Consider the following 22,855-nt stretch of genomic DNA (forward strand, 5'->3'; position numbering starts at 1 on the left):
TACTTCTGCTTAGGTACACTGTTTGCAAGATTATGGGCTTAATGATTCAAATCTAGTTTGGGCAGGTTTTAGTGTATTTGTCTCTGGTTTGAATGTAATAGGGTTAGGTTTGAATTGCTTAAATGAAACAATTTCTTAGTGAAAGCATTTGTCATGTTGAAAGTTAAAAAATCTCTTTCATACCAGCAGCTACAGGAGCATTTTAGTAGTCTGTCAAATAGAATTTATAAAGGCTATGAATGCTGTTTATATATCTTTTGGGATCTGTTCTAATCCACAGCTGGACTGTTGCAGATTTTGATATGACATGCCGTATGGAGATTCACTTTATTGTAGACCTGGATAAGCCCTGTCTTTTCTTAAAGCTGAGAAGAGCCAAAGTACCCGGTGAAGGGGCTCTGCATCAGGAGGGCCCTCACACTGGTGCTTCATGGTGCAGGCTGGTCTCCATCAGTCAACCACCCTTTTCGGGACCTTTTATGAATTTTATTCAGTGTTTCTTTAGGAAAACAACTTATGACTTCTAGAAGAGCACTTTTCAGCAGTGAGGAGCAGCTCTTTATAAATGTTATGGAGTTGCTCCAATTATTTTAAAGCATTCTTTTATTGACTTACTTAACCTTGTATTAATCATTTTTGGGTTCCTTCCTATGTCAGTGCTGGGACCTCTATTTACTTGTCCTTAGTTTTCCTCCCTGTTGGCCTGACTGAATCACCCCCCTTCTCCTTTGAGTCTGTCCAGTCTTTCTGCAGGAGCCCAGAACTTGGGGTCAAAAAATCAATTCATGTTTAAGCCTGTTCATTTACTGACTTTGTAAGTGAAAATTTTATCATTACTACTGCCCAATTTTTTTCTATCTTGTCTTGATAACAACAGTAAAGGGGAAAAAAAGGTAGATTATAATAGCTTAGTAAAACTCTAGTTATTAACTGTGCAGACGAGTGAATGTGAAGTAGTGTTGCAGAGGACTATTTATGCTCCTGAAGCCTGGCAGTTTTTATTCCTTATAAGTGAGGAATTTAGCACATATTTCAGATTTACCAGCTTTTAAAGTAATTTTTAAATTCTAGACCTCTTAGTCCCTTTTCTGCAGCACTTTGTACATAATATTATATTTGTTTATGTGGTTCACATTCTGTATTCTATTTCAGCAGCTAGTATAATTCCTGCATGTATCAGAACTCACTCTTTTTTTGGGTAGATACCAGCGTTTCCCCATCACAGGACACCCCATTGTATTTAAATATCAAAATGTTTTATATCTAAGTTTCAAACATATCTGTTCTTTAAGTGAGACATGAATGTCAGGTAAATTCTCCATCATAATTTCAATGAAAGGGTGATGAAGAACTTAAATGAATTATCCAAAGAGAGTGAAACTTTTATAGATTTTCTCCCAACAATGTGTAAATATAAGCCTGGCTAGCTTGGTATAAATTTTTGTTTTATTTAGTTTTAGTATTTAAAAAATTCTTTAAAACTTAAAAACAATAGTTTAATTTAAATGCAGATCAAAACTACACTGAAATTTCATCTTATTCCAGTCAGAATGGCAGCTGTCAAGAATACCAACAGTAATAAATGCTAGAGAGGATGTGGAGGAAAAGGAACACCCCTGTTGATGGGATTGTAAATTAGCACAAGCACTATGGAAATCAGTTTGGAGGTTCTTAAAATGACCAGGAATAAAATGACCAAATGACCTAGCTATACCACTCCTCAGTATCTATCCTACAGAATTAAATTCAACCTAGTATAAAGATAAATGAATATCCTTGTTAAAGCAGCACAATTCACAATGGAACCAGCCTATATGTCTGTCATTGGATGAACGGATAAAGAAGATATGGTATGTGTATGCAATGGAGTTTTATTCAGCCAAAAATAAGAATGAAATTTCGTAATTTGCAGGAAAGTGGATGGAACTTGAGAATTTAACATTAAGTGAAATAAACTATATTGAGAAGATCAAGGGTCATATGTTTTCTTTTAAATATGGAAGCTAGAAAGGAAAAAGGAAAAGAAAGGGCTATGTGTGTATGTGTGTGTGGTGGGGAATCTCAGGGAGATCAGAGGGAAATTAGTAGGGTAGAGGAAAGGAACCCTGGGAGGGAGGAAACGCTTGGGAATGATATTGGCCCAATTCTGTTGTTATATCACGTGCATTTACAGATGTGTAACAGTGAATCCCATCATTATGAACAATTATACTGAACCAATTAAAAATATGAAAATACCAGAAAACAAAATGTACTAGTTATTAAAAAAATGTGAAGTTGTTGATTGAATAGTGTCTATAAGCCAAGTTTTTTTAATCTTCAAAATTTTTTTTTTTTAGTTATAGGTGGACACAACATCTTTTGTTGTTGTTGTTGTTTGTTTACTTTTATGTGGTGCTGAGGATTGAACCCAGTGCAAGGCAGGTGCTCTGCCACTGAGCTACAAGCCCAGCCCTAAAATAACTTTTGATCAGTTTTGGCTTCAATAACTGAAAGGCCCAAGGGCCTGAGGAAAGCAGAGCAGCCTTAATTCAAACCAGGGCTGGTTGACTGCAGTGGCAGGGCGTGGGTTCATTGCCTTGTGGTGCCTTAGGAACAGTGAATATACCCTCAGGCTCAAATCATCTTTAAAAAATAAATCTTAATAGTGAATATTAATCCCCAGATTAATTCAAAGCTTATTTAAGCCAAAACAGTGATTTGTAAAATAACTATGTGTGTATAAAGAGACAAAAGGTATTTGTTTTAGATATTCTTTTATTTTCCTCTTTAAAATCATAGGTATGCTCAAACATTAATATAAGGTAGAATATATAATTTTTCTAATTTTTACAGCTTGCCTGTGTGACTATTTATTGCTTCAAATGTTAAATGTCACTAATGTATAAAAGGAGTATTTTAAATTCTGATTTTATGGAATTAAATGTTAAATTGAGCATCTATTGTGATTTCTAGATTTTTAAAAATTTCTTTGTCATTTGAAAAGAAAGTAGGCAGTTAAAACTATTTTGATGGAAGTCCACACACACATTAATCCTTTTTTTTTTTTTTCCCCTGAAGAAGTAGTTTTGGTGTTCCTAATTTCATTGACTCTTTTAGCTGTGCCCAAAGTATATCCAAGGATTTAATAAGTAGATAATGAAAGATGGGATTTACTTTCTTTTACTAATTAAAGCTGAAGTCATGAATTATTATAATTGCCAAAGCAACTGATGTGTGACTTACTGCTCTTTATTGAGAAAAAAACAAAAAAACAAATTTGGCTCATTTATACCATTAGTTCTATAGTTTTCAAACTCTGGGTATTTGTTTATAGAAAATCCTGAGATCATATATGTGGATCAACCTGTGTGTCATGTATCTGTGACTGTGTGCACACATGTCCCTCAGTGTGGGTATGGGCTGAAATACAAGGAGCACTTCCCGTCACAGTGCTTCAGATCCTTACCACGTGTATGTATTTACTCTCATAGAAGAAAACATCAGTAAGTTAAGTGTGCTTTTGTGTTTCTGCGCGTGTTGTTGCTGTGCTTTCTGCAGCAAACACACAGTGTGGGTCAAGAAAACAGGAGCTGCAGATTAGGTGGCTGTCGCCTTCGCTGGGCAGGCTTCCCTTTCTTCCGACCTTTTCCTCCTCCCCTTCCTCAGGCACCCTCCACTGCCTCAGGTTGGTGTGTGCTGTGAGGACCCACAGAACTCAGGAGGACTGCTGGGTTACTGTGGCTGCAGTTTGTCAAGCAGAGAGTCTCTTTGAGCTTCCCTGATTCACAAAGATCCCAGCATTTTAGAAGCAAGTCCTAGATACTCTGGTTTTACACGTTAAGAACCTGAGTCCTAAGAGGTGTCCTGTTATAGAATCATTCTAGGACTGGGATCCTGAAATGTTTATGTCTTTTGAATCATAGCAGTTTTTTGTTTTTTGTATCATAGACAACAACTAGGTGCAACAGTGGGTGTAGCGACATTCCCCTAGTGGTTTTGTGAGGCGCGTTGGCTTCTTAGTGGTGATGGAAGTCCCAGATCTGAAGCCTCCACCTTTTAACGGGTCCTCCACTTATCCCAGGCTGCCCATGGCAATCTTATGTTCCTTACACTAAAAAGCAGTGCGGGAGACTGCGGCGGCACACTGTGTTCCGCGTCAGCCAGAACTGGGGTGTAAGTCCTGCCTTTGCTTCACTCACCCAGTGGCACTTAACCACTGAGCCACATCTCCAGACTTTGTTTATATTTTATTTTAGAGACAGGGTCTCATTGAGTTGTTTAGGGCCTCACTAAGTTGCTAAGGCTGGCTTTGAACTCACAACCCTCCCGCCTCAGCCTTCTGAGCTGCTGGGATTACAGGTGTGTGCCACCTCTCCTGGCTGCCTTGGTCAAGTCACCTCTCTGAACCTCTTGTCCTGAGGATGGAATAATGTCACGAGTCTGAGGTGCCTGGTCCAGGGATGATATGTGTGGATTTCTGAACTGCTTCTAGCTTAATAAGCAAAATGGATCAATTTAAGAACCACTTTGTTCAGTCGATGCCACCTTTGGGTTCTTCTCCATCAGGCCATGACCCTCCTTTGCACCTGGTGTTTTGCAGTTGTAGCTTGGAGGTGGCAGTCCATACCCTCATTTCAGCAGTCGCTGGAGCATCTGATGGGTGCCTCTTGTACAACCACCTGCTCCAGGCCGTGAGGTGAATGAAGAGTGTACTGATATATTTTAGGCTCTGAAACTTGCACATAGAAAGTCATTGGTAGTTGATGTTTGTTGAAGGAAGAAAGATCCCACTGAGAAGTCTGCTCTGGTGGGAGAGGTATGATGTTCTCTCTTACATAAGGGCAGCATAGAGTTGAACGTGATGTGCTTTGTGAGCATCAACCTGGGAAAGAAAGAGCCACTCTTGCATTCTTGCTGCTCCACTGAGGAAAAACTCAGTTGCTCAGAAAAAGTGAGATTTAATGAGATGAGTGTTGGAAGAGCATGGAGGTGAGGTCTTCAGAGTGTCACATAGAACACTGCCTGCAGTTGCTTGCCGTGTGAGGAGGTAAGGCTGGGCCTTCAGTGCCATCGCGGAGTCAGCCCTTGACGGCCCATGCTTCAGAAGCCAGGCAGGTCTGCTATAGAAACAGGAAAGCCAGTTTGTAGTGCTGACTTGAGATCACGTCTGCCTTTTCCTTATTTGATCAGCTTCTCTCTGGATTCCGGAAGGCCCCAGGGGTGTCTTTATTTTTTTGTGTTTGTTATCTAGCCTGCTATTCCCCTCTATTAGCACGGGCAGTGGGGATTGACTTTGTAGAACCTCTGTATATGAATGTCTTCTATTTATGAGGATTCATTGATAACATAGGGAATGTGTCATTACTTGAAAAATCATGGGGATCTAAGAGTCTACATTTTTGAACTTGATTTCATGTCACAGCATTGAACCATAAATTCCATCCTCTGCCATTCTGGGTCATAAGCTTCATGGTTATCTTTTTGCCTCTACAGAAATAGAAAAGTTTCAAAAAGGAGAAGGCAAGGATGAAGAAAAGTACATTGATGTGGTGATTAATAAGAACATGAAGCTGGGACAGAAGGTGTTGATTCCTGTAAAACAGTTTCCTAAGGTAAGACCAGGAGGTCTACGCTGCAGATGCATTGACTCAACCCGGGGAGTGGGTGGTTGGTTTATATGCTGTTGGGTGTTTTCTAGAGATGTTTCTCTCAACACCCCCCATGTATATATAATTAGAAACTTGTTTTTAAGGTAATAAGTAGTGTAACAGCAAACTTAGCGGGTTTAGTGGTTCTCTCCTTTCTGTTTGACTTTTGTGTGAGTTGTGGAGCCCCCAAGGAAATTACTTATGAGTCCTGTTGTCAGCGTGGGCAGAGGTCAGACTTGTTTTCTCATTGGCAATGTGAAGTTGGACAGTGAGAACTTAAAATGATCATCCGTGTTAAATGCTTAGAACAAGGCTTAGTGCATATATGTTCAAAATGTCATGTATTCTAATGTTATTTTAATTTCTTCTGTTTTGTCTTTTTCTATACATGATTGGTGCATGCTGTTGCACTTGTCAGTAATTTATTTTTGTTGTTGTTGTTGCTGAATATTACCACAGTTTATCTCATCTGTTTGCCTAGATAGTTTTCACTTTAGATTGTTAAAAGTTGAACTGCTGTGGGCATTTCTATACAAATAATTTTGAGACACATCTTCTCACTTCTCCTGGGTAAAGTACCGGTGTCATCACACCTGTGTATTTATTTTTGAAAGACACATGCTTTTTTTTTCCTCCTTAAGTGGCCATAACTTGTCACATGTCTACAAATAAAGCATGCAAGTTGTGATTGCCCTATATTATCAGTATTTGGTGCTGTCATTTTAAAATTTATTTTAGTTATTTTTATGGTATGTCAGTATCCTTTTTTAATGTCAACTTGCAACTCATAATTTTGTGCAATTTTTCATATACTAATTGACCATTCACATATCTTCTTTTGTGAGGTTTATACCTTTTACCTGTTTGTAAATGAGTTGTGTGTCTTTATCACTGATTGGCAGGAGTTTTGTACATATCATAGAGATAAGTCTTTTGTTAGATATTTTCTTTGCACATATTTGGCTCAGTCTATGGCTTGCCTATTGTTTCTTTGATGGCTTTGTGATAAGCCCACATTCTCAATTTTGATTGGGCCAGATTCATCAGTATTTTCTTTTATGGTTATTGCCTTCTGTGCATTGAAAAATCTTTGCAAACCTTATGGAAATACTAGAGTTCTTGGGAAGTTATGAATATATTCTGTGTTTTCTCTGAAAGCTTTTTATCATTTAGCTCTTACTGTTTCGTGATGCATTTCAGATGAATTTTTGTATATGGTATGACATAGAGTTTTGCTGTGGTTTGAATGCATCTTCCAAAAATTCATGGGCTGGGAATTCAGTCGCTCTGTTCATAAATTAATGGTGTTTGGAGATAAGGTCTTTGGGAGGTAGTCAGGGTTAGATTAGTGTATGAGGGTGGGGCACCTTGATGGCATTGAGTAACTTTATAATAAGTGACATCCAAAATGTCTTGCTCCATGTTATGAGGCAGCAAGAAGGCCCTCAGTGAATTCCAAGCAGATGCTGATACCATATTCTTTGACTTTCCAGTCTCCAGAACTATTAGCCAAAAAAAACTTATGTTTTTTTTTTAAGAATTACCCAGTTTCAGTTACTTTATTATATCAACAGAAAATGTATTAAGACAAAGGTCAGTTTTTTTTTTTTTTTTTTTTTTTTGGTACCATAGATTGACGCCACGAGTGCTTAACCACTGAGCCACATCCTCAGCCCTTTTTATTTTTATTTTAGTTTTGAGACAGAGTCTTTCTAAGTTGCTGAGGCTGGCTTTGAACTTGCAATCCTCCTGCTTCAGCCTCCGGAGTCACTGGGATTATAGGTGTATGCTGCTGCTCCTGGCTCAGGTTCATTTTTTCCCACATGAGCATCTATTTTTCTCAGAACTGCTTATTGAAAGGTGTTGTCTCTCCTCTAATTTTTTAGCACCTTTGATGGCAATCAGATGGCTGAGTAAATGAAGGTGTATTTCTGAGCTTTTTATTCTGATTCATTGATCTATTCATGGATCCTTATACAAGTACCACTGTGTCTTGTTTTCTGTAGCTTTGTATAGTGAGGCCTGAAAGTTAGATAATGTAGTGTTCCTCCAATTGTGTCCTCTTTTTTTCATGATTGCTTAGATACTGTAGGTCCTTTATAGTTCAAAACAAAGTTAAGAATCCATATGTTAATTTCAACAAAATGACTATGATTATGATTGCAGTTGCAATGAGTCTGTTGAGCACTTTCCTGAATATGGCATATGTCTTTATTTATTTAGATATTCTTTATTTTCTACTGACAGCATTGTAGAGTATGGGTACTTGTAGGGTATAGGTTCTTGTAGGGTATGGGTCTTACATGTTATGTTAAACTTACCCTAGTTATTTTATGTTTTGACACTATTGAATAATGAATCTTTTTAAATTTTCATTTTCCAAGTGTTTGTTTCTAATATGAAATTAGCACATTGTGAATATGAGCTGCTTTGTGAAATCATTAGTCTTTTAGATTTTTGTAGACTTCTTATGATTTCTGTGTACATAATCATATCATCTGCTTTATAAGTTTAATTCTTCCATTACAATTTTTATGCCTTTATAATTATTTTGCTGACAGTAATGTATTGGCTGGTATCTCCAGTGTGAAGCTGAGTACATGGTGAGAGAGGAGCCCTTCCCTCATTACCAGTCGAGGAGGAGGGCTCATAGTATTTTTTTTTTTTTAATGTCTCTTTCCTGCTCCTTCCTCCCTCTTCCCCCTCTGCCCTTTTGCTTCCTCATTGGGGCTCCTAGTATTTTGTCATCAGATTGACACCAGCTGCATGCTTTCCACTGCCAGTCATTGGGTGGAAGTCCCCTGCTGTTCACGTCTGAGCGTTTTGATCTGGATGGATGGTGAGGTTTCCTGACTGTTTTTCTGCGCCGTCAAAGGCACACAGGTGTAGCTTCCTTTTACTGAGGGAGTCTTGGTCGTGATCTTCTGGGTGGCCTTCGTGCCTCTCCTTGGACACTGCTGGCAGCAGCATGTTGAACTCACGTGGTGATGATCACTGGCATCTGAGTTCTGCCTGGCATGGGCCTAAGGCCCTCTGTGACATTCGTGATATTAGTGTTAGGTTGGTTACATAAACTGAGGGAAGAAGTGTTCTTTTCCTTTTTTTCAGTCAACGTATGTCATATTGGTGTTTTTTCCTTCAAACCATTTGATAGATTTCACCAGTGAAGCCATCTGGAATTTGATGATGTATTCAGTGTTTTTGATTGATAGAACACTAGTCAGATTTTCTCTTTCAACTTTTGTGCAAATTTTATTTTTTTAATGGATCTCTCAGATCTTCATAAGATTTCAGCTATTGTTTCTTCAAATATGTCTTCTGACCCTTTTTCTCTCCTTCTGTCTAGAAAACTTTAATTATACACATATTTGAACTTTTGATGAGAACACTGGGTTTCTGTGCCTCTGTTTCTTTATTGATTTTGTTTTTTATTTTTACATTTTGGTTCTTCAGATTGGATGATTTCTATTGCTGCTCTGCTGCACATCTTTTACTTATTCAGTTTTGCTGTACTGTAGTGAACCCAGGCCCTCCCACATGCTGGGGGAGAGCTCTGTTACCTCCAGTAGCACTGTTACAAATTTCACATTGAGACAGAGTCTCACTGGGTTGTCTAGGCGGGCCTTGAACTTGAGATCCTTGTGCCTTAAGGCCCCCAGGCGACTGGGATTATAGGCGTGTGCCCACTTCCTACTGTTAGATCTTAAGCTTGTTTTTTTTTTCATAAGTTATGTTCATTTTGTTATTAATTCTATCAGTGAAGTTTATTATGCCACGTGTCATAATTATTGTTTCGTAATTTCCTATTTCAGTATTGATATTTTATTGGGGGGTATGAGAAGTGAGGGAGACATTTTCCTTCTGTTTGAAGTTTTTGTTTTTTTCATTTATTGCAAGTTTGCCTTTATTTTACTGAGTACAGTTAAAATAGGTGCTTAAATGTCTGTCCTTCAGTTCTGAAGTCCAGGCCATGTTGATTTTATGAGGCAGTGACGTTCTCTTGCCTTGACAGGGAGCCTTTCCCTTCTAGTTCTTCACATTCTACTCATTTTGGATTGCTCTACTGGATTTTATGAATGTATATTGTGGAAACCCTGGATTTTGTTTTATTTCTCTGAAGGATGTAGGTATCTTTGTTTTAACATCTACTTAACTTTGTTAAGCTGTCTTTCAACTTCGTTTTTTGGTAGGAATTCAAATCTTTCCTTAGTCTGACTTTTGCATTTAATTTTTGGCATACATAATTCTGGGGTCAGCTGGGGATTTTAATAAATTTTCTGTACCAAATTTGGGAATCCTCAACTCTGTTTCTTTTCTAGAATTTCTTCCTCAGATTTTAGCATTATGGTTGCTTTGAACCCTGCTACTCAGTCTTTTTTAAAAAGCTCAGAAATTAGTTTGTCCTAGGATGTTTGTTTCAGTCTGGACTCTATGAATCTGCCTTATTTTTGACCACTCCAGGCTTCCGATTGTTGGCTTTAATATTGTGTTTGGAGCCTAAGAGTTTATGGTGGACACTTCTAGGTAAGGGTGAGTCATCACCCTCCCCTACAGAACTGAGCATGTACTTTTTTTGGAAACAGAAAACTAGTGATGAACATTTTATAGAATCATTATTAAACAAAGTATGGCCCATGGGAACTTTTGCAAATTGATTCTTTATGCTCAGTAGGTTCTGTATGTTCATTGTGCAGTGGGTAGAAACATCTTCAGATAGAGCCCCTCTTTAATTGGGTTATTCTACTAGATGATGATTAATCTGAAATTAATACTTTGTTGTATTTAAGCTACTATATGAAATACAGTAGATGAATACAGTGTGTGAAATAAAAAATGCAGTTTTCCAGTGTTGACCTTGATCTAGAGGACGACACGTCATCATCTCTCTGTTTAGAATCTCAGAGTCCATGTGAGCACTGGTGGTATCTGGGGCAGTTCGCTTAGGAGCCACTGCTTTCAGAATACTGAAGAAGGACAGTTTGGTGAAGGATCGTAAGACATGCACGTTTCAAGCCTGCTTTGTGTGAAAGCTCCTGTGGCTCTCAGTTCCTGGGGGAAGCATTCCTGCTTGTGTCAATTCGCAGGCTGGGCTAGTGGAGGCTGCACTGGCCTCTGCAGTGGCTCATGGAATGCAGCTTGCTGTGGTGTCCATGCTGGCCAGATGCTTTCAGCTGCCGGGGAGGAGAGAACTGCTACTTGTAATATTCCATTAAATAACGATTTTCATTCATTAAATACTTTCTCTCTCTCTCTCTCTCTCTCTCTCTCTCTCTCTCTCGGTACTAGGGATTGAACTCAGGGGCACTTACCTACTGAGCCACATCCCCAGACCCTGCTCTTTTTATTATTTTTTTAAATTTTGAGACAGGATCTCACTAAGTTGTTGAGGCAGATTTTCAATTTGCAGTCCTCCTGCCTCAGCCTCCAGAGCCGCTGGCTGGGATTACAGGCATGTGCCACACTCCTGGGGAACAATTTCTTTTAAGGAACCATCAGTGGGATAGTGTTAACATAATATGGATTGTTCAGTGCTCAAACCTTAGAGTGCATTTGCTCTCTTATGTATCTGAGCTTGTAAGGTGTGAGACTCAAAGTGAGCACACGGCACTCTGTTCTGGCGTCTTTTTTTTTTTTTCCAGTTTTTAAACCGTGGGAATTGTTTCTCGTAGTTTTCCTGATAATAAACCCTGATCTCTGTGCTGAGCAGTGTCTAGATGAAACAGAGTCCCGTAGATGCCATGTCAACCAACCTTGGGTGCAGGTCTCTGTGAGGAACTCAGGGACACTGCGGTCAGGTTTTTGTTTGTGCTTCATTTGCTGTTCGTTCATCCGTGTGTCTGTCTGTCCAAGCACATACCTGATAGTTATGGAGGATCCTGCTTGGCCGGGCGTCATCGTAGACAAACCAGTGTGATTAACATTCAGTCTTTGGTCTCAAGAAACTCACAGTTTTGTGGGGGATGCGAACAGTAATTATAGAGTGTTCTGGAAGGTCAGGGAGGAAGATCGTTTTGACCTTCTGGAAGAGTGCTGCTCGGAGGAGGCCGTCTCTGAAGAGGCCAGCTGGGTCAGGGCAGGAGGAAGACCGGGAGAAGCTGAGGAATTCCTCACAACAGAGGAGCACCGTATGTGTGCCAGAGCTATTGGAGACATTAAAACCATTTCCTTTGGCTAAACAGAGGAGTTTCAGTAAAATATCAGGTTTTAATAAGAGTATGAGGGGTTTGTCCATGGAGGTGCAAGGTTAGAGTGGAGAGTGGAACATCTCTTGGAGGATGTGTGGGTTCTCCAGGTCAGAAGTTGAACCGTTTCAGGAGAAGCAGTGGCACCCAAGTGACATATTGATCATTGTAGAAGCTGAGGTGTGACATTAAATGTCACGGGCTCTGTCTGTGTATGATGCTCTGTAAGAACCTGTACAAAGTGGCCACCTTGTGCTTGGAGCAAGTATTCCAAGATGTTCTGGAGATGCCTAAAAATACATGTAGTGCCGAACTTCGTATAAAGGGCACCATTAGAAAGATGTTTTCCGTGTGTGTGTGTGTGTGTGTATACACATATTCATACATACCTGTGATAAAGTTTAATTTACAAATTAAGTACAGAGAATAATTGTAATAGCTAGTGGAATAGAATAATTATACAATATACTGTGATAAAAGTTACTTAAGACTTACTAATTGTTTATTTCTGGACTTTTCCTGTTACTGTTTTGGTTCAGGATTGATTATAGGCAACTGAACTCTCAACAAGAGAAACTGAGGATAAATGGGTGGTACTATTTTATGTTATCAAGTGGAAAAAAAGAAAAAGGCAGGCATGTTAGTCAGCTTTCATTGTTGTGACCAAGATGCCTGCCACAAACAGCTTAGAGGAGGAATGATCTATTTTTGTTTCTGGTTGCAGAGGTTCTAGTCCATAGCAGGCTGGCTCCACTGCTGTGGGCCTGAGGTGAGGGAGAGCATCCCGAGGAAGAAGGTGGCAGCGGAAAGCTGCTCAGCTCCTGGCAGCCAGGAAGGGGCGGGCTGGGGAGAGGGAGGAAGGAACCAGCGGAAGAAAGAGTCCAGGGTCCCCAGTGCCCTACTTCCTGAAGCCATGCCCCACCCCAACAGTTCCTACCTCCTCCCTGTAATGCAGTCACATTATTAATCCATTCAGTAGATTAATCCACTGGAGAGTTAGAGCCCCCATCCACTCATTTCCCAAGAGCCCATCTATGGAAATTGCTGCTTTGAAGACTAAGTCTTTAACACACTAACTTTTGGGGGACACTTACTATCTAAACCATATCAGAAGGCATAAAACACAGAAAATTTTCTGGAAAAACCTTTCAGACTCTTTTTAAGAGCAGTTATCCTCCGGAGATTTATTTTATGCAGGATTTTCCACTTTACATGCTTCTGCACTTCAGTTTCTAAACAGTTAATTAGTACAAATTTAGAATTAAAAAAAAGGTTTTTCATTTTGGGGGCAGAAGCTATTTGAATGTGTGATTTGAGATATTGTAGTGTGGTTATGATTTTCAAGGTTTAGTGTAAAATTAAAAGCTGTAGGTTTGATCTAGTTTATTACATTTCTTGATGATTTGGTGGTAGTTCTTGTAACTTCTGAGCATCCTGGCATCCTCTGTGAGTAGTAGCTTTGTCTTGACTAGCCTGGTTCCCTACATCAAGTTTTCCTGCGGTGTGAGTGTTGAGATGTGGTGTGTTGGCTGTCATCACAGAGGCTCTTGGGCTAAGGATCACGAGAACAGAAAGAAGTGCTTTTGGAACCCATTTGCTCCTGGAGTGTCAGGATTGGTTTTTTTTTTTTTTAATAGTTGTCTTACTTTTTTTTTTTCTTTTCTAGAATGTTACAGACAATTTAAAATCCATAAATTTGCTACTTGGTGGAAACCTATTCCATGGAATCATGAGCTTAAAGAGTCCCTATGATAATAAATATTTCATGGACATATAGGTGTGTTAAAATGCCCTTTTTATAGCTACTGCTTGATTTCAGATACATAAAATTTTTTTCCCAAGGATTTGTGTGCAAATGATCATTATTTTAAGTGTTCATTTGCTAATTTGTTTATGTAAGGACACATGACAAGAGTGGCTCTACTGCTGAGATGTACCCCAGGCCTCCATGTGGGGTCACAGCATGACATAGCAGACACTGAGTGATTGAATCAGGCCACTTAACAGTGCATCACCTCAAATATTTACATTTATTTATGGTAAGAACATTTAAAATCCTTCCATTTAGCTAATTTGAAATACACATTATTAGCTGTGATACATTCTGTGGAATAAATCACAAAAACTTATTGCCCCTGTCTAACCAAAGCTTTTCCGTTTTTGGTCAGCATCTCTCTTCCTTGTCTACCTTCCCCCGACTCCAGCCAGGCTCTGTAAGAACCATGGTACTCGTTCTGAGTCGAATTTGTCCACATTGCATACCCATGTGTGTTTCATTAGAATGATATCCTCCAGTCTCATTCACGTTGTCACAGGCAGCTGGATTTCCTGCTTCTTTAATGCTGTGTAGTATTTCATTCTGCACAGATATCATATTTTTGAAACTTTTTGGTGGGTGGAAGGGCGTTTTGATTGTTTGCATATCTTGGTTGCTGTGGACAATGCTGCAGTGGGTGTGGGCGGGCAGACACCCTTTCCTTCCTTCAGATGTGCACTTTGGTGGAATTGTTTTAGATATAAAGACCAGTAATCTGTTTCTTTCAGTTCTAGAAGCTGGGAGGCCCAAGGTCCAGGAGCCAGCCTCAGGTGTCTGGGGAGGACTCTGCTGCTGTTGCATTTTCCTGGCAGAGGTAGAAGGGGGACTCTGACTTCACTCCCTCCAGCCCTGTAAAATGGTACTACCACACTCTGGCACTTGCACTACGGGGCCCCACCTCTTACCAACACCACAGTGCCAGGCACACATTCAAACCACAGCAGCTGGCCGTTAGGGGTCTGGAAACTTGTTGGTGTTGGGGAAGCCCAATTCAAAAAGCAATTACCTAAGCTACATAAATGTATTTTTGTCAGTCACATGGAGTCATTTGGAGTGTCTTTCCTCATGTTCACTAAATCTAGGCACCCTTGGGTGAAGTAGGAAGGCCACCCTGGGTTAGAGGAATTCAGGGACACTCTTGGCCCACAATGGCCGCTGTTTTAAAATGCATGGCCCCTTCCACTTTAGCTCTCCACTCATTTTGACAGCCTACAGGGGGTAGCAGGAACTGGGGGGGGGGTAATGTTAGTCTCTATGGGAGGAGGCATCTTCAGAAATTGATTTGTTTCCTTCTCAGAAGTCTTTCAGCTTCTGGGTTCTTGTACATATGACACCTATCATAATAATGAGAAAGTTGTTTTCTATAAATTGGATCACATTTGAGAAATATTTTGGTAGCATTTCAAATATTACTTTATACTTTTGAGTTTTCCCCGTCAGAAATCACCTTCAGAACTTAGATTTGTTAAGCGGAGTCCCCAAAGAGCCATTTAGCAAGGCACTCCTGAAAGAAACTATTCACATTGTTTTGGAGATTTATTATTATTATTGCAATAATTTTTCTGAACTAAATGAGAAATTACAAAATTTGCCGATATACAATCTTCCTATATGTCCCATAGAGTCTTCTTGTATTCAAAAACCCACAAATTCTCCATAGATGTACTTTGATCACAACGAACTAAATTTAGAAATTACTAACTTCTTTGGTAAATATTGTTGTATATAAACTGTAGATATGTTTTGTTTACTTGTAGGGGAACATGGTAGAGAATTTGCCTCAGAATCTGTTGTTGAGCCCACATTACTGGGTTAAATATCTTTAAGTATTGCTATACATTTATTTTGGCTCTTGACCTCATAAATACCACCTGAGTAGATTTACTGAAATTTACATATCTGTGCTGGTATTGGAGATAGGAAATATGGACAGAACTTAATCACTTCTTGTCATGGTTTGAATGTGTACCCCCAAATTTGTTTACTCCCCAAATTCATCTTAATGGTGACTGGAGTTGGGGCCTTGGGGAGTCGGTTTGGATTAGATGAGGTCAGGTGGCATAAGGGCTTCTTGAGAAGAGGAGGCAGGACCTGAGCTGGTACTCTGATTGTGTCCCCCCATGTCAAGTACTTCTGGTACCATGTCATGCCACAGCCAGCAGGAAGGCTGCCTCCAGATGCCTCCAGATGCTTCCAGATGCTGATGCTACACTGTTGGACTTCCCAACCTCCAGAACCATGAGCCAGTAAACATGCATTCTTTATAAATCACCCCTGCTCGGGTTATGCTGTTGTAGCAACAGAAAATGTATCAAAACACCTCTCAGTCTTTTGGAAGAAAATGAGAGAAATTCATATCATGGACTAGACTGAACTTTTGTCAGAACAAATAACTGATATGTGAAGCAAGGGCCACACCCTGTAAAGGGCACTCCAGAGCTTGGTGGCAGAGTGGACAGAAGTCTGGTTGGTTTAGGTCTAGCCTGACTTAATGTGGTGTTCAGCTCTTCTGTGGACCTACTGTGTGTGTCTCTTTTCCCGTGGCGTACTGTTACACACACCACTACTGGTCACTTCTGTCTGGATGCCCACAGGCATCGCAGAGTGGATGTGTCTGAACTTCTCGCCTGCTCTTCTAGGCCCATCGAGATCCTTCCCTGTGCTTCTTCCCTCAGTAAGTGACGAGCAGCACAGTATACTCGAGTGTCTGTCCAGAAACAAGGACATCATGGTTTTGCCTCCTTGCTGCTCCCTGGTTACCTGCTCCCTGCTGTCCTTCAGAGACCGTGCATGGGCTTCCTACATGGACTACAGGCTCTGTGCGTCCCTTGTCACATTGCCAGAACACTGATCCCTCACCCAGTCTATTGTAGGAGCCGCTTTCACATATAAATTTTTTGCCTTTGGTTTTAACTCATGCAATTCATTCTCCATATTCTTCCTCAGACTGTTGTCATCTGGGATTTTCTGGATTAACAATTTCAATTTTTTTGTCTTCCTTCTTCCTCCACTGGCATATCCATCCTTGAGCAAATGGAGGTGAAAACAAAGAAGATTGTGTATTATTACTTGGAGTGTGTGTCTGTCTCTGTTTTGCCCATATAATCTCTCTTGGAATAAAGGTGTTTGTCCATTTCATTGATTTTTAAAATTGATAATGTCTATATTACTTGGCCTCTTCACCACTTAGAAACACACAGCATGCTAAAATTACACTCAAGGAAGGAACTCTTAATTTCAGCCACTAATAAAACTTAGTGATTTGTGATGGGAAAATTAGTACATTTAATAAATAATAGTATTTATGTATAGTTTTAATATATACAGTAATCTCTGCAGCAAAGAAAATAAATGGAAACTTTATTGAATAGTGCTATTTGGGGGAAATGATTTTAATTCCACAAGCTTTTTCTGAGAAACCATTATATAGGGAAAATAATGAATCATATGTATCTGTTTATTTCTAAAGAATTAATCAACTAACCCGGGAAACCATGAGTTAGTTACTAAGTTATATAAGGTAAAGATTGAATTAGAGTAAGAGAGGTAGGCAGGCAGAATTTAGGGAAGTGAGGAGAGTTATTTCTAGAGAAAGAATCCTAGGTGTAATCATAAATACGATGAGAACACTCTTCTCACTGGGAACTGTGTCTTTACACCCATTTGTTAAGTGGGGAGTCTCTTGCCTTGGAGGTGGTGCTCTGTTAACTTGTGATTGAAGGGGTATAGGATTTTAGACAGAAGACAGACAGACAGATGTGCTTGTATACACATGGTCACACTGAAGGAGCAAGGCCAGTATGGTGAGGAGACTAATGTAAGGCCCAGGAACATTTGAAGTTGTAACTTAGTGAAGGAAACATTTATTCCTGCCATTGCTGTGGAATGCACTGATGAACCTGCTTCCCTCTGGTCTCCTTCCTTTCTCACAAGTTCTTAGTTCTTAAATTAATTTGCAATATATACTTTATACTGTAACCAATATGTATATTTTTAAATTCTTAGCCAGTCATGGCGGCATATGCCTGTAATCCCAGGGACTTGGGAGGCTGAGGCTGGAAGATCACAAATTTGAGGCCAGCCTCAGCACCTTAGCAAGACCCTGTCTCAAAATAAAAGGGTGGGGGATGTGGCTCATTGGTAAAGCATTCCTGGGTTCAATGCACAATACTAAAAACATTTTTTTAAAAATTTATATACTCTCTTTTGTTTTTATCAACTGACTTCAGACCATCTATAGAGAAATTTAATACTATCTAATACATTACTCCATTATTTTACAGTTGGTTTTGGATGGCTTTTTAAACATATTTTCACACATATTTCTTTAATTCATTTTTAATCGGAGGATGCGTTTTAACATTTCTCTTCATGAACACTGTGTTGAAATCCTTAAGTCAGTAAATATTGCATAGGTTTTTTTTTCAATTTGTATTAGTGCATTCTAATTATGAATAATGTTGAGGTTCATCATTCTGTTCATCAAGCATGGAATATAATTTGCTCCAATTCAATACCCAGTACTTACCCTTTCCTCCTCTCTCCCCCTGTTCTCTTTCCTCTACTCCATTGTTTTTTCTTCTATTTATTTTAGTTTAATTTTTCTGTGAATGCAGTTCAGATATACATAAAGTTGAAATTCATTCTGGTATATGCATATATGTACATAGAATAAATCTGACCCAACAATCCTATCATTCCTTCCTTTACTCACCCCCCTCCCTTGATTCATATACTCTGCTCCACTCATCTCTCTTTTATTTTCATGAAATTCACCCCATCCCCTGTGTCTCCCCTCTGCACCCTAATTTGGTCTAGCTTCCTTGTATATGAGAAACCATTCAAACCTTGACTTCTTGCATTGGCTTATTTCACTTAGCATAATATTCTCTAGTTCCATCCAATTACCACCAAATGCCATAATTCATTTTATGGCTGAATAAAACACCATTGTGTGTATATATACCACAATTTTCTGAAATCTTTCATCTGTTGACAGGCATCTGGGAAGGTTCCATAACTTGGCTGTTGTGAATTGTGCTGCTGTACACATTGAGGCAGCTCTGTGACTGTAGTGTAAGGATTTTAAATCTTTTGAATATATACCAAGGGGTGAGATAGATGGATCATATGGTGGCTCCATGCTCAGGTTTTGATAAATTCCCATACTTTCCATAGGGGTTATACTAATTTGCACAGTGTTCCACCAACAATGTATACTAAGTATACCTTTTTCTCCACATCCTCTCCAGCATTTGTAATCATTTCTTATTTTTGATAATTGCCATTCTGACTGGAATGAGATGAAATCTCAATGTAGTTTTTAATTTGCAATATCCCAATTGCCAGAGATGTTCAATGGTTTTTGATGTATTTGTTAGCCATATGTATTTCTTTTGAGAAGTGTCTCTCATTCTTTTGCTCATTTATTTATTGAGTTATTTTGGTTTTGGTGTTGAGCTTTTTGAGTTCTTCATATATTCTGGATATTAATCCCCTGTCTAACTGCCAGGTAGCAAAGATCACTTATTCTGTTTTTTTGTTTCCTTTGATGTACATATATGTATATATTTTAAATTTGCTAGTGTCCTACTTGTTGATCTCTGTTTTTGTTTTTTTCGCATTAGGAGTCTTGTTAAATCATTGCTTCTGCCAGTATGTTGGCTTGTTGAGCCTACATGTTCTTCTAGCAGTTATATAGTTTCTGGTCTAATTCCTAGGTTTGATCCATTTTGAGTTGACTTTGTTCAGGATGAGAGAGAGAGGAATCAAATTTCATTCTTCATCAGTATATCCATTTCCCACCACCATTTGTTAAAAAGGCTGCCTTTGTCAAGTATCAGGTGACTGTGTCCGTGTGGGTGTCTCTCTGTGTCTTCCTGTCTGTTCTGGTGTCAGTGGCATGCTGTTTTTGTTAGTATAGCTCTACAGCATTATTTGAGGTCCAGTATCATCATGCTTTCAGCATTACTCTTTTTGCTCCAAAATGCTTTTGCTATTCTGAGTCTCTGATTCTTCCCAATGAATTTTAGAACGTTTTCGTTTGTTTATTTGTCTCTAGTTCTGTCAGGAACATCTTTGGTGCTTTAATGGGAATTTCATTGAATCTATTTTTGCATTTGGTATTATGTCCATTTTGATAGTATTAATTCTGTCTATGAGAATACATGGAAATTTTTTTCCCATTTTTTAAAGTCTTCTTCAGTTTATTTCTTCAGTATTTTGTTGTATCAGTTTTTCACCTGATTCATTAGATTATTTTCAAGTATTTTACTTAATTTTTTTGAGATTATTGTGATGGGGATGGTTTTCCTAATTTCTTTTTTAGTAGATTCTTTTTTGGTAGTATGGGAAAGATTTATTTATATATAAAAATAAATCTATTTTTATTTATGTGGATCATACATCCTTCTACTTTGCTAAATTGTTTATCTTCTAAAAGTCTTCTGGTAGAGTTTGTAGGGTCTTCTAAGTAAAAGATCATATCATCAGCAAACAGGTAATTTGACTTTTTTGCCTATTTGTATCCCTTTAATTTCCTTCTCTTGCCTGATTGTTCTCACTAGAGTTTCATGGACTCTGTTGAATAGTAGTGGTGAGAGTCAACATCCTTATCTTGTTCATGATTTTAGAGGAAATGCTTTCAGTTTTTCTCCATTAAGTATGATGTTGGCCTTAGGTTTGTCATTATATATATGAATATAGATAGATTGCCTTTGCATCGGGGAGATAAGTTCCTTCTATCTATAGTTTCTCTAGTGTTTTCAGTGGGTGCTGGACTTTTTCAAATGCATATGCTGCATCTATTTATGTAATCATGTGATTTTTTTTTTCCTACTTCTACTTATGTGATGAATTGTGTTGATTGATTTCTTTATGTTAAATCATCCTGGCCTCTCTGAGATGAAAGCCACTTGATCATGGTGTACTATCTTCTTCATGTGTTTTTGAATGTAATTTGCCAATTTTTTATTAAGTATTTTTACATTTGTGTTCATCAGTGATAACTGGTCTGAAGTTTTCTTTCCTTGATGTCTTTGTCTTGTTTTGGTATCTGGATGACTGACTTCATAAAATGAATTTGTATTCCCTCCTTTTCTATATCATGGAATAATTTGAGGAGGATAGGCATTATTTCTTCTTTAACAATCTACTAGAATTTGGGTGAGGATTTATCTGGTCCTTGGATTTTTTTGTGGGGAGGCTTTTAATGATTATTTCAATTTCATTACTTGACATTGGTCTTTTTAAGTTTTCTGTATTGTGCTGGTTCATCCCAAGTAGGACATATGTCTAGGAATTTAATATTTTCTAGCTTATTAGAATATAAATTTTCAAAGCAGTTTCTAATGATCCTCTGGATTTCAGAAGTAGCTGTGTTGATATCTTCTTTTTTCATTTCTAATTTTGTTGATTTAGGTTAAGTTATATTTTTCTTTTAGATATTTTGGATAAGGCTTTATCTGTCTTGTTTATTTTTTCAAAGAACCAACTCTGTTTCGCTGGTCCTTTGTACTTTTTTTGTTTTCAATTCCATTGATTATAATCCATTTTTAATTATTAGTATTAGTTCTTCATTTTCTAGGGTCTTTAGCTCTAACATTAGGTTTATTTATTTAATATCTTTCTATTGTTAGTGTAAAGACTCAGTGCTATAACTTTCCTCTTAGAAATGCCTATATACTGATCCCTGAGATTTTATTTCTAAGAATTTTTTTATTTCTCTTCTAATTACTTCTGTCATCTATTCCTCATTCAAAAGTGTGTTATATAATGTCCAGGTGCTATAATGCTTTTTTTCTTTGTCATTAATTTCTACTTTCATTCCATTATGATTTGATAGGACACAGGGATTATCTTTCCCTTTCTCTTTCTCCTCTCTCTATTTTGTGTTTGTTAAGATTGTGCTCTAAAACATGATGTATTTTAGAGGCAGTTCCATGTGTCACTGAGAATAAAGTGAATTCTGTTGTTAGTGAATGAAATATTATATAGATATCTGTTAGGTCATACAGACATAAAGTAAATAAAGACCTATGTAATGGTGAGAGAGGTGTGTTGAAATCACCAAATATTATTGTATTGTGGTCTATTTGATTCTTTATATTGAGAAGAAATTGTTTTATGTAGGTAAATGCACTGTTCTTTAGGGCATAAATATATATAATCATTATAGCTTGTTTTTAGATGATTGATCTTCTTTGTCTCTTCTGATTAATTTTAGCACAGAATCTACTTTTATGCTGTAAGAGTAGCTACCCCTGCTTTCTTTTGGTTTCCATTTGCATGATATATTGTTTCTTATTCCTTCACCTTCAGGCTATGGGTGTTTTTGCCTGTAATGTGAGACTTTGGTAAACGAGATGTAGTTGGGTCTTGTTTTTTAATCTAATATGCCAATCTATGCCTTTTGATTAACATTTAGATCATTTACCTTCAGTGTGGTTTTAGAAAGTTGATTTTTATTTTCTGACATTTGGATTTATTTCTAATGCTTAATTCTGCCTTGATTCTCCTTTAATTCACTGTTGTTCCAGTTCACTTCATTCCTGTGCTGGTTTTCGTTTTATTTTTCATTTCTTCTACCTGAAATATTTTTTTACATGAAATATTTCATTGAGTATGTTTTGTAGTACAAGCATAGTTGTTATGAATTCTTAGTTTATGTTTATCATGGTAAGTTTAAATTTCCATTGTAATTCCGAAGGATAGTTTTGCTGGGTATAATTATTATTATCATCATCATTATCACCATCATCATCATTATCATTATCATCATCATCATCAACATCATCTTGGTTTTGACACCCATTTTCTGTCAGTGCTGACTTTTAAGGTCTGAATTAAGAAATTGTTTGAAATTTGAATTGGCTTACTTCTAATTGTGACCTTCCAGTTTTCTCTTTTTACCTTTTAAAATTCTATTCTCGGAGGAGAAGGAAGATGGCGGCGAGGGGAGTGCATTGCCCCCATGTGCTGCTTCACTGTGTGGGAGTATGACAAGTCAGGACGGCTAAAGGATATCTTGTTAGGAATTTCCAGCAATAGTGGTGTGCTCCGGAACCTGGAGGAAGGATTTCCATCGCACGAGGATCGGCTACGGGGACTCAAACGCGAGAGGTTTGTCCCAGGGAGGGTAACACTGCTTATTCAGCAAATCGCCCCGCGGCTAGAGAGCGCGCTGGGATAGAGACGCAGGGTTACAGCGCTGCAGTTTCTGCCAGCCG

The 22,855-nt window shown here is 38.4% G+C and overlaps 1 protein-coding gene across 1 annotated transcript in view; it reads left to right on the plus strand.

Annotated features, from left to right (window-relative positions):
* The window catches only part of Khdrbs3 (KH RNA binding domain containing, signal transduction associated 3), a 173,575-nt gene that overhangs the window by 44,401 nt on the left and 106,319 nt on the right, over nt 1–22,855 (plus strand). Inside the window, exon 2 of the mRNA XM_015486511.2 lies at nt 5,476–5,594. Coding sequence (XP_015341997.2) covers nt 5,476–5,594 — 119 coding nt within the window. The remainder of the gene's footprint in view (nt 1–5,475; nt 5,595–22,855) is intronic.

This window comes from Marmota marmota, unplaced genomic scaffold (genome assembly GCF_001458135.2).
Source record: "Marmota marmota marmota unplaced genomic scaffold, marMar, whole genome shotgun sequence".
Lineage (NCBI taxonomy): Eukaryota > Metazoa > Chordata > Mammalia > Rodentia > Sciuridae > Marmota > Marmota marmota.